General features: G+C 35.6%; 1 protein-coding gene across 1 annotated transcript; it reads right to left on the bottom strand.

Moving 5' to 3' along the window:
* Positions 1 to 1,622: 1,622 nt before the first annotated feature.
* Positions 1,623 to 8,782, bottom strand: LOC120178936 (aconitate hydratase, cytoplasmic-like). Its single transcript, XM_039184694.1, has 20 exons — positions 8,334 to 8,782; positions 7,889 to 7,993; positions 7,567 to 7,727; positions 7,379 to 7,471; positions 6,800 to 6,985; positions 6,447 to 6,608; positions 5,808 to 5,952; positions 5,579 to 5,721; positions 5,442 to 5,498; positions 5,213 to 5,292; positions 5,003 to 5,078; positions 4,285 to 4,470; positions 4,007 to 4,074; positions 3,776 to 3,894; positions 3,503 to 3,624; positions 3,231 to 3,329; positions 2,665 to 3,144; positions 2,307 to 2,405; positions 1,982 to 2,224; positions 1,623 to 1,872 (listed from the first exon to the last, which is right to left on the bottom strand). Exons 1-20 carry the CDS (start codon positions 8,611 to 8,613, stop codon positions 1,804 to 1,806), a joined length of 2,973 nt encoding a protein of 990 aa, XP_039040625.1. The 5' UTR covers positions 8,614 to 8,782; the 3' UTR covers positions 1,623 to 1,803.
* Between the last annotated feature and the right edge of the window lie 3,111 nt (positions 8,783 to 11,893).

The following is an 11,893-nucleotide window of genomic DNA, read 5'->3' as shown; positions in this document are numbered from 1 at the left end:
TTGATTTGCGATTTGTCGGTGGCATTCAATAGCTTCATCCTCTTTTGTGGTTCGTTTGCTGATGCAGTCAGATTTGTTCGTATCTTTATTTTGTTCGAACATTGGTTAGATTTTTTAATCTTTTCTTTTTTTGGTCATTGTGTGATCTAGGTGACTAGCTTTTGTGTTAATGGTTATAGGAAAATGTCCTAATTATAATTTAGTTTACGTTTACGGTTTTGATGCTGGTTGTCGCCCGCAGGTTGTCTTTTTTCTTTGTTTTTTTAGTTTTGAATAAGAATAATTATGCCTTTGTGACATGTTCTCTTCCTTTGTGACATGTTCTCTTCCTTTATGTCACGCTTATCTCTGCCTTTGTGGCATGTTTTTCTTTGCCTTTTGGTAGTTTACTATTTTTTTGCCGTTGTTTTTGTTTATCGTTTTTTCTCAGGGTTGGATTTGACATCGCCACGACTGATTAAGATGACGCTTATTTGTTATCATACTGGTCTTCCCTGCTTTGGACCCTCGGATTGATTTGGGCACATGTTTTGCGTTCGTGGATAGTTTTTCCATGTCGCTTCACTCTTATTTACGATTTGTCGGTGACCTTCATTAGCTTCATCCCCTTTAGTGGTTCGTTTGCCGATACAGTCAGATTTGTTCGTATTTTTATTTTGGTTGAGCATTGGTTAGATTTTTTAATCTTTTTTTTTGTCATTGTGTGATATAAGTGGCTAGTTTTTGTATCAATGGCTATAAGAAAATGTCCTAATTATAATTTAGTTTACGTTTACTTTTATAGTTGTAAATCTTTATTGTAATTATGGATATTTTCTATCTTTAATAAAACTAGTTGCTTTCTATCAAAAATAAAGATTTATTGCAAAAAAATAAGTATTTACTTATTAATGCCTTAACATATTTTGTTATAATTCTTAAATTAAAATCCTCTTTGTCAATGCCTTAACATGGATAAGTTTGAATGGTTTAGATTTCCTTGTAGATAAACCTAAGTTATTCCAAGAGCTATGGCTCAAAGAAATATAGATTAATCTAAAACTTATAATATAATAATATTATAAATAAAACTTATGATATAAGTTAATTTTTTAATGTTTTTATTTTTAAATAATATTAATGATAAACTTACCATTTTGTCTTAGTTTTAAAGAATTAGACAGATTTTAGGTTGAATTTTTAGTTCAAAATATCTTCGGATAAAATAAACATCAAATTCATGTTTAGGAAATAAAAATATGTGAATTAATTTTATTTTTGAACTCAACTGTTGTCAACAACACTTGACAATGAAAACTTTTAACAGAACTTAAGAATCAAATTCATATTTTATCTAAAGTTTAAAATTAATTTTTTTTTATTAACATGTCCACGTTAACAAATTAATTAAAGTTAACAATTTAATGATTAAAATAAAATATCGTAAAAATGAAAGCCATCAAAACATAAATTTTCAAAACATAGAGAGAAGAACAAATTTTCCCCAATAATGATCTTGGATTCAAATCATTATATTTACTTTGGTTAAAAAAAACAGCAGCTTAGATTCGAATCAGGGTGTTTTATTGTGAACTATAATTCAACAACAAAATCCGGGAATCAAGATACCCCCTTTAGGCAAATGAAAGAAAAAATACTAAACTTTATGAAATAATTCTGTTTATTGACAGACAAAGCCCGCAGAGGGAAGGGAAACTACAAAGTCCCCGTCATTATTGGGGAAAATTCAGCTATTTATTATAGCTTTATTTGCATCTCATGGCAGGAAAAACTTGGACTGGCTGAGGCTCCCATCCAATGCGTTTATTGCTTAATCAAGTTTCTGATAACGTATGGGAGTATACCACCATTGTTGAAGTATGCCAATTCAACCTGCAACACCAAACCCACAATATTCAGCTTTGCTATCACACAACAGCAGGTGACCAGACACATGTATGCTGCTGCACATAACAAAGGAGTAGTTCAACCCATTTATTACCTCAGTATCGAAGCGCACGGTGCAGGTGAAAGACTTCCCATTGTCCGTCGTGACGGTCACGTCTTGGCCGGGCCTTATATCGCTTATTTTGCTTGGGAGATCTATTGTGTAACGCTCGCGTCCGGTCAAACCTAGAGTGTCTGCGTCCTCGCCGGACTTGAAACAAAGCGGAATGATGCCCATTCCTACCAAATTGCTGCGATGGATTCTCTCAAAACTTTTGGCAATCACTGCTTTTACTCCCTGTCATATAGCAAGGTTACCGAGTACAACCAAGGAGTAAAGACCAACATGAATTCTTTATCCTGGTGAAATCAAGACTTACCAACAGCATCGGACCTTTCGCAGCCCAGTCTCGGGAGCTACCACTTCCATATTCTGCTCCAGCCAAAACAATGGTGTCATGCCCTGCATTCTTGTACCTCTGAAATAACGGATTTATTGTCAAGCTTAGTATTGAATATTTAGTCAATTTCACCGCAGCTAAAGATAGTTATCATCTTGCCTAATACCAACTAAAAATAAATGAAAAAATAAAGATTGTAAAATTGGCAACAACTTGATAGTTTACTTTTCCTTGTAAAAGGATTTTCTGTAATGAAAAATGGAAAGTGACAAGCAGTGGTAAGGGATCAAGACTCGTTTCTATTAAAATAACAGTTGGTTAAAATTGAATAACTCACCATTGCTGCATCAAATACATATAGTTTCTCCCCTGTGGGGACGTGTACTGTCTTTGGGCCAACTTCCCCATTCAACAGCTTGTTCACAAGTCGAATGTTAGCAAAAGTTCCCCGAGCCATCACCTCATCATTACCACGACGACTTCCATAAGAATTGAAGTCCTTGCACTCCACACCACGTTCAAGTAGGAATTTGGCAGCAGGACTGTCCTTATGGATGCTTCCAGCTGGAGAAATGTGATCTGTTGTGATACTGTCACCAAAGTTCAGTAAACAGTAGGCATCCTTAACGCCATGGGCTCCAGGAGGCTCCATGGTCATATTCTTGAAGTATGGAGGCTCATGAATGTAGGTTGAGTTGGGGTCCCATGAGTATAAGGTGGAAGAAGGCACTGATAGTTGATTCCACGTGGGATTTCCCTTTGTAATAGCCTGGTAAGTACTTCTGAACATATCTGGCAAGACACTGGATTGAACAGCCTAGATAGCAGAGAAGCTCAAGCTAATTTATTTCATGCTTTAAGAACATGAAAGTTGAGATAATATACAAACTTAGGGGTGTCTACCTCTGCAACTTCTCTAGTAGATGGCCAGATGTCCTTAAAAAAGATGCTCTTACCATCCTTCCCAGTTCCAATTGGCTCCTTATCGAAGTCAATATCAACCTGAAAAATGGTAACAGTAATTCATTGATCATCACAAATACACTGCCAAAGCAATTACTCTTGTAAGAAAGCTTCGAGAGAGAATAAATCCAAATGCACAAGACACAGGGTATTCTGGACTATATAACGAGAACATAAACCTTAGTACTACTAAATAAAGAGATATTACATACCGTGCCAGCCAGGGCATAGGCAACCACTAAAGGCGGTGAAGCAAGGTAGTTGGCTCTTGTCAAGGCGTGAACACGACCCTCAAAATTACGATTTCCGGAAAGCACAGCAGCTGCTATAATGTCTGTAAAATATTAAAATTAATATATATTAGTAAGCATTAAACTTGGGTTGGGAATATGATTAACTTGTTAATGCAACACTAGTGTATTTACTTGCTTTCATCATGTATATGGATCCAACAAAAGTTTAACAGTAAAAAATTTTACTGGTACCATTTTCTGAAATAGCGGAGGCAACTGATTCATCCAATTCCCCAGAGTTTCCAATACAAGTTGTACAACCATATCCAACAATATGGAAACCCTGCTTATTCAAATATTCTTGCAGCCCACTTCACAAAATAAACAAAAATTGATTAAAAAATTGTCATAATTATAAATATATTTATAAAAAATTATTCACTCCAAGTTCACTTTAGATACAAATGGAAGTATAGGAAATACCTCTGCAATAGATATTTTGTGACAACCCCTGAACCTGGTGCAAGGCTAGTCTTTATCCAAGGCTTGACCTAGAACAATTATTTAAACACTCATTTATGCTCCAATAATACTATAGTTCAAGGAAAGGTAAGGAAGACTGAATATACCCAAGCGAATTTCCCTTTTAATAAGAATAATAATTTTAAAAACAAAGGTGGGTTTGGATTAGGAAGATAGGAAAGGAAAAAGAAATGAAAAAAAAAATTAGGAGATATTGAAAGCACAGATACATGCCATACCTGCAAACCGAGTTCAGAAGCCTTTTTTGCAACAAGACCAGCCCCAAGCATGACACTAGGGTTTGATGTATTGGTGCAGCTCGTAATTGCAGCAATCACAACACTGCCGTGCCTAAGCTCTGCTGGCTGCCCTTGGAATGAAAAATTTGCCACTTTTCCATGTGCCTCTTCTGGCACAGCAAAGCCCTACAACATGGTAACACATTCAGCAGAATGTTTAAAAGTTTTACAGAAGTGGACCATTCCATAAATTTACAGATTGAAGGAGAGAAGTTCTGATCAATCCTTCATACGTAATTTTATTAGCTATCCTTTATTTTTAATCCTTGTGGTATTATGCTTGAGTCAGCAGATTTTAGGAAAAGTAGTATACGGGTTAAGTTCTAAAAAGCTAAGAGAGGTTTGAACGTCTATAAACAGAGAAGATTTTGAACAAATTAGAAGTCAAGGATGCTTTCTTGTTCTATGTCAGATTCATCATAGGATGTTAATCCATTACTAGTTCCATGACAAATATGGCCATCATCTTATCTGGAAAATATGTCATGTTCAGCACACATGCACATTGTTACATTCTTCTCCAATTAACCCACGGAAAGTTAATGAAACAAATTATCAATTGATTGATAGAACATAATTTTTAATTAAAAGAAGAAAACGTTCACTAATGAGGACATAGATGACAAGATCTAAGAAATGCAGCAAATACAAGCCTCACCTTGAAACCAACTTTATTATTGAGACAAGATTTCCAATCAGACTTCATTTCTTTTAAAGGAACCCGATCATGAGGTCTGAAAAGAATAGAAGCGGTAATATCATATTAGTATAATACATTATATTTAATATATATACATAAATGCTAAAGAAAAATATAGAAATCTAAATGCTTAACAAAAAATTTGAAACAGCAGCAGAAAAGACAAACCTCTTTGGTCCTGAAATACAGGGTTCAACTTCAGCAAGGTTTAATTCTAGATATGATGAGTACACTCTGTCTTGTTGGGGCTGAACATATCAAGATTAGGGTTGGGAGGAAAACACAAGTAGAAAAGAATGAAATTAGACTAGGTTTATTAAAATACAATCAGAACAGCTGGAAAGTGAGAAGTTTATAGGAAAAAAAGTAAAAATGAATAAGGCAGAAAAGTTCTTGCCTCATTATAGTCAACAAACATTTTATTTGCTCGAAGATATGATTCTATCATTGCCACCTGAATTAAAGGACAAGGAAGTCACCTAGTTATTCAATAATTTTAGATAGAAAGCAACTGTAATGAAGTAGAATTCTCACAGTTTCATCACTTCTGCCAGTCAACTTGAGATACTGCAGAGTAACATGATCTACAGGGAAGAATCCCATGGTTGCACCGTACTCAGGAGACATATTAGCAATGGTAGCCCTGTCAGCCAGGGACAGTTCACTCATACCACCCCCTACAAATCGGTACAAAATAAAAAACGTACATAAAGAATTAGAGAGCCAGACAGTAACTTCAAACCAGCACCGTGAAAAGTATTACCATAAAACTCAACAAATTTGCCAACAACACCATGCTTCCTCAGAATTTGTGTAGCAGTTAGAACCAAGTCTGTAGCAGTGACACCATTTCTTAATTTTCCGGATAACTTAAATCCAACAACACCAGGTAAAACCATGCTCATAGGCTGTCAATTTTCAAAAATGGATTTAACTTTAGAAAACACAAGTGATAGAGATGTAAACTCCAGCTAATGAATGAGACAATAACAGTCCCCCTAAAAGAAAGTAAAAATGAGAACTGTTGGATGGTTTACAGGATTAGAATTATTCCTCCATTTATTGAACAAAATATCATCTTATTTTATTAGAATCTTCAATCAAATAGCAACTGAAACTAGTGAAAAAACAGCCGCTTGATAAATGCTGCAAACAAGAAATGCAAGACTCATAAACTACCATGCAAATACTTCAGATTCAGCAAAGATTTTCATGCTCACTTGTAACTTTAATTTTAGCATGTGGAATAGAAACGTGAAATTGCAATGCATTCAATAGAAAAGACCCATTTTCTACTCATCATTGTGTTACAGACTTTAATTAGCAACAACTGAAATCATCAAGAACCAAAGTTAGAGCTATTGCAGTAAAAGAATTGGGATCGGTCCATGAGAATACGGACCTGACCAAGCATGGCTGCCTCAGCTTCAATACCTCCAACTCCCCAACCAGCTACTCCTAACCCATCTATCATAGTTGTATGGGAATCAGTTCCAACCACACTATCAGGGTACAGCACGCCATCAGTGTTGAACACAACCCGTCCAAGATATTCAAGATTAACCTAAAATTTTAGGGTGTTAATTCGCCACCATGTTCACACAGATAAAGTATCCAAGAAAATTTTAAAGTAATGAAAAATGTAAGCTTATCATCACTCTGTAAAATATTTGCCACGTATAAAATCAGTGAGGATAACTTGACTATATTGTCTAAAGTGTTTATTGCATATTGTGCTCTATTTCCACAGTATACCTGATGTACAATACCAGATCCAGGAGGAACAACAAGCATATTATGGAAGGCATTGGATCCCCATTTAAGGAAAGAAAACCTTTCCTTGTTCCTCTGAAATTCAAGCTCCATGTTTGCTTGCACTGCATTTTCTGATCTTGTTACATCAACTTGAACTGAATGATCAATGACAAGATCTACTTTAACCTGAATACAAGATATTTTCAGCAACAAACTCTATGGATAGATTAAAAAAATGAAAATTAGTCCACAATAGCCAGGAACTTTGCAGAGGACATTTGACACGCAAAAATGCTAATTATTGAACCAATACCAATTATAAATCTGAAGGAAGATATCTCACACTGATAACATATGAAAAAAATCAGTTAATGATGCTTTCCTACTAAAAAGCATATTTATATGACATGTAAAAATTTCTCAAGATCCACAACATTATTAAGAAAACTTTTTTGAAAGATTACAATTTAACCTATAGCTTCCAGCAACTGACTATCCCTCGCAAAATAGAAACAGTTGGCAACATTTCAGTATTATCATTACAGAAAACATTTGTGCTAATGGCATAAAAAAGCGTACCAAAGGATTAATCTTTTTTGAATCATTGCCAAGCTTGTTCATAGCATCACGCATGCAAGCAAGGTCGACAACAGCTGGCACCCCAGTAAAATCCTGGCGACAAAACATAATGGATTAAATATAAAGCAATTCATCATGTGTTCCTCTTAGTAGAGACTATATATGTATCTAGAAGATTTATAAAACACCTGTAATAGAACACGAGCAGGCTTGAAGGGGATTTCAACTTGCTTTGGCGAAGTATTTTCCCAATCAATAATTTTCTCAACATCTTCTTTCTTCACTTGGAAGTTATCACAATTACGAACAGCAGATTCAAGCAGGATTCTGATAGAGTATGGTAGTTTGTCTATTACATATACAGCAGAAGCAAGGGACAGATACAATCAGTCGCACAACTAATAGAAACTAGTAAGCTGGACAAAGGCATGAGGCAGTATATCCATAATCCAACCAAGTCATCAAGTGAATATATTTTGTATACTAAATATAGTTGTACGAGAAAATTACCTATCCTTGGATCATTAAGGGCAGGCAAGCTATAGAACTTTCCAAACTCGCCACCTCCTGGCTTGGGAAGACTCGTTAACACCGACTTAAAAGGATGTTCACCAGCTGAAAACCATAAACATAAACAGATTAAATAAATTTAAATTTAATTGCCAATTTTTTAAACTACTAAAAACAATTAAAATCTAGGGGATCCGTTTTCACAATCATTATGCTGAATTCAAAATGACGGTATCTTTTCGATCCTGCAATCAATCATGATACATATTTAATTATGATTCGGTAAAAAATAATTAAAATTTTAAATCAGAGGCATTTCATTAACTTTAAGCTGGCAGAAAATTTGACTGAGAGTGAGAGACAAATAAAATGTATAATGAAGCTAAAATCAGATTGAAAGCAAGGCAAAAGGGAGAAGCTCCGAACGCATTGGAGAGAGCAGTACCCATAGAAGAGAACTTCCTCTGAAACCGTTCGATGATAGGATGAAAGGCTCTGATCTGAGCACGGAGGCTAAGAGGAGATCTACAATCGAGACGGTGGCTCCACCTCGAGGGAGAGCAATGAAAGGAACGAACGGCGGCGGAGGCAACAGATCGGTGGCTTCTGTTAACAAGAGAAGGATTGAGATTCCTTAACGAAGAAGGAAAAAAGCGAGTACGAGTGTAGGAGGAAAGCGCTCCTCTTAAGAGAGAAGCGGCCGAGGAAGAGGCCGAAATAGGCATGACGTCGAGAGATCAAATGGATCACACAAATAAATGAACACGCATTCACTCAAACGATAATGGCAGTAATGATTAAGCAGAAGATAAGGAATTCAGTGACAGTAGCAATCTAACAGAAATTCATGGCCCTTTGAAAATATTGTTAAAAATGGATTTGAAAGAGAAAGGGGCGTGTGGAAAGGGGGGGGTAGTGGAATGAGGAAAGAGCATAGGGCAGCGTGCCCGCTTTCTAGAATTCCAGTGATCAATTCATGCTAACCGGTCTACGGTTTATATGTTTTACTACCAATTATGTTCTGCCGCGTGGGTATTTTTTTTGGGGGCTATGTTTACTCGTGATGGATCTGAGTCCGAGAAAGCCGAATTGGCCACAATCCTGAAATTGAATTGGCATATTTGATCGAACTTTTTGCCTTTATTCCCGATTTATTCTTCAAATTAGATTTTTTTTTCATTTAATGTTAGTTTTTGGATTTATTTTAGGGTAAATTATACCCTTGGCCATATAACTATTTTGTCTATTTACTTTATCATCTATCTTTTAATTTTGTCAATCATACTACTTAACTATTTGATTGCAGTCAATCAAACCACTAGACGTTAATAGTTGACGGAATTACTGACGTGGCAATTAAATACTTTGGTATAATTATATATCTGGTCCCTTTTTTTAATCTTTATTTTTAACAAATTAAAATAATTTAAACAATACCATTCGATTGGATGATTAAATTTATTTTAATTTATTAAAACAAGACTAAATTTAAAGAATAAGTAAATAATAAGGATCATATGTAATACCCCAATTTAGGGGCTAAAATTAAGAAATTATAAAGTGGTGGATTTAATTTGGTATTTTGAAAGAAATAGTGGGTTAAATTGCAAAATTTTAAAGTTGGCATACCGTTTTATAAAGTGCAGGAAACTCAGTAACTAAACTCATGGTTTACCCATTTTTATTATGAGTTGAATTATAAACCCCTCCCCATGCGCAGGTTCTCATTTTTCCAGTTTTCCCTTCTCCAACAACCCTCCTTTTAACTCCGATCTACTCGTCGTCCGACCTCCGATCGACGAGCTGAAACCACCATCGTGTTCGTTGTCAACCGAGGAATAAAACCCCTCAAACCTTTCGTCATGAATCGTCGTCGTTCGTCGTTAATTTCAGTCGGAAGTATCATCGGTAATAACCAGATTTCAGTTGGTTTTTCATCGATTCACGACGATCCGAGCATCTGTTTACGACACCTCCCACACCATCGTGTTCCTTATTCCGTTCCAAGTCTGCCGGTGTCATCCTTGGTCTCCGCAGAAGGCGGCGCGTGAGGAGGTGAAGCTGTAAACGTTTTCGATTTGTTGAAATCGAGCTCTCCGCCGTTCAAAATTGTGAACCGAGCTTTGTAAGTATCTCGAAATCGCTCAAAATAATTTTTAGGAATTTTTCCAGGAATTTAACACTGTTCACGCACCACCACGCGCCTCCACTACGCGTGGGGAAAGAAAAGTAACCGGTTTGACCGGTTTTGGAAATGTTTTGACCGGTCACAACCCGACCTGATCCGTTGACCCGACCCGATCCGTTGACCGTTGATTGTTGATCGGCGTTGACTACTGTTGACTGGCTTTGACCGGGCATTAAACGACCTTTGACTTTGACCGAGTATACCTATCCTGACATTTTTTGACGTTCCAAATCCAATTCCGCTATTCATTTTTCAAAATTCGAACCCGAAGACCTCGAAATTACCAGTCAAACCCGTTGACTTTGATTTTGACCGAAAATTCTAAATTTCCGAAAAGTCATGTTTTATGCTTTCGACATCTTGAATCCGAATCCGAAGTCTGTTTCGCCAAATTCGAACCCGGTAAGCTATTTTTCACTGATTTATCATCCGATTCGATCCGATTTTCATAATTAAGCTCCTTTTTTTATATAATTTATGTTGATATGTATCTGAGGAATTATTGGAAGTTGAATTGAAGATCAAAGGCGTTCGAATGGAATTTTTATGGTCGATCAGTATTGCACGAAAATCGAGGTAATACTTTATTACCTCTTTATGCTTTATGGAACATGTTTATATTGATAAATGCATGAACAAGATAATGTTGGTCACTTTGGTGGAGTTGAATAATTTATACACTCGATATGATGTGGTAGAAATTCTGTAACTGATTACGGATTGAATGACTAATATAAGAGATTGAGGAATTGTTAGATTAAATTACAAGTTTGTGATTAGTAATAAAGAAATCAGCCATATATCTGGAACTTATAATTTATTTCATCAAAGGTTAAATGTTAAAGGTACTTGGATGAGAAATTATGAGAATACTCCGGTAGGGTAAAATTACGAAAATACTCTTATTTTATAAAAAGACAAGATTTAAATATGGAAGTTAGATAAGAAGATTTTACAGACATATTGATCTGATAAAAATATTGATGTGCATAAGAAATGTTAGTTTTATTTGAAAATTATGGATAACCGGTTTTAATCCTAGGAGAGTTTGTGAATGATACTAGAAGTCTGTTAAGAGAACCGTTTCAAGATCAGAGAGTGTTCAAGACAACAATTAATCATAGGATCTCTAAATTATATTATTTTCGTTAAGAGCTAATATCGAAATCATCTGGTTAAGAAATTACAGAAATGCCCTTGAAAGGTAAAATAGTCTGAGTTGACCCTGAATGAGAAAATACTTTGAGGATTTGTACTTAACTCGATTAAGTACGGATTTGATTGTTAAGATCCTGACTTAGTGCAGGAAAATTCCTGATATTCCGTTTGTAAAATCTGAGAAGCCACTTGACCCGGAAATATCCGAGTTATGAGTAAATACCTGAAGAACAATTTGTCAGGGGTGTTCTGTTGTCAGAATTGTTTGAAATGACTAAAATAAATGATAAGATTGAATTTAATAGTAAGATCGGACGGAAGGAAAGGATTGAAATACACTGTTGTAAAATGACCAAAATACCCCTATAATGGAAATGACCCAAGAATGCCACCAAGCTCAAGAATGATTGGATATCTTCGAGCTCTGAAATAAATGGAATAAAAATGAACACCCAAATACCCTTGTGTCATATTCTAAGTAAATGTCTTGGATTAGTTAAGGAATCCAAAAAAGCATAGGTATTGGACTACCTTTAAAAAGTTATGGAACACAGCTGAAGTAAGTCGATCAACTTTAATGATATGTCAGTGCCTGAACGACATAGATATTACTTGAATGTGTGTTCGCCTATTCAAGTTTAGCTCGATGATAATTTTGG

The sequence above is a fragment of the Hibiscus syriacus genome, unplaced genomic scaffold (assembly GCF_006381635.1).
Source record: "Hibiscus syriacus cultivar Baekdansim isolate YM2019G1 unplaced genomic scaffold, ASM638163v2 tig00112383_pilon, whole genome shotgun sequence".
Taxonomy (NCBI): domain Eukaryota; kingdom Viridiplantae; phylum Streptophyta; class Magnoliopsida; order Malvales; family Malvaceae; genus Hibiscus; species Hibiscus syriacus.
This window is presented reverse-complemented; position numbering and strand designations above follow the sequence as displayed.

Coding starts and splice junctions, on each gene's coding strand:
- LOC120178936 (XM_039184694.1), bottom strand. CDS start 8,613: ATGCCTATTTCGGCCTCTTCCTCGGCCGCTTCTCTCTTAAGAGGAGCG. Junction 7,994..8,333: donor GAGGAAGTTCTCTTCTATGG/GTACTGCTCTCT, acceptor TATGGTTTTCAG/CTGGTGAACATCCTTTTAAG. Junction 1,873..1,981: donor CCGTGCGCTTCGATACTGAG/GTAATAAATGGG, acceptor TTGGTGTTGCAG/GTTGAATTGGCATACTTCAA.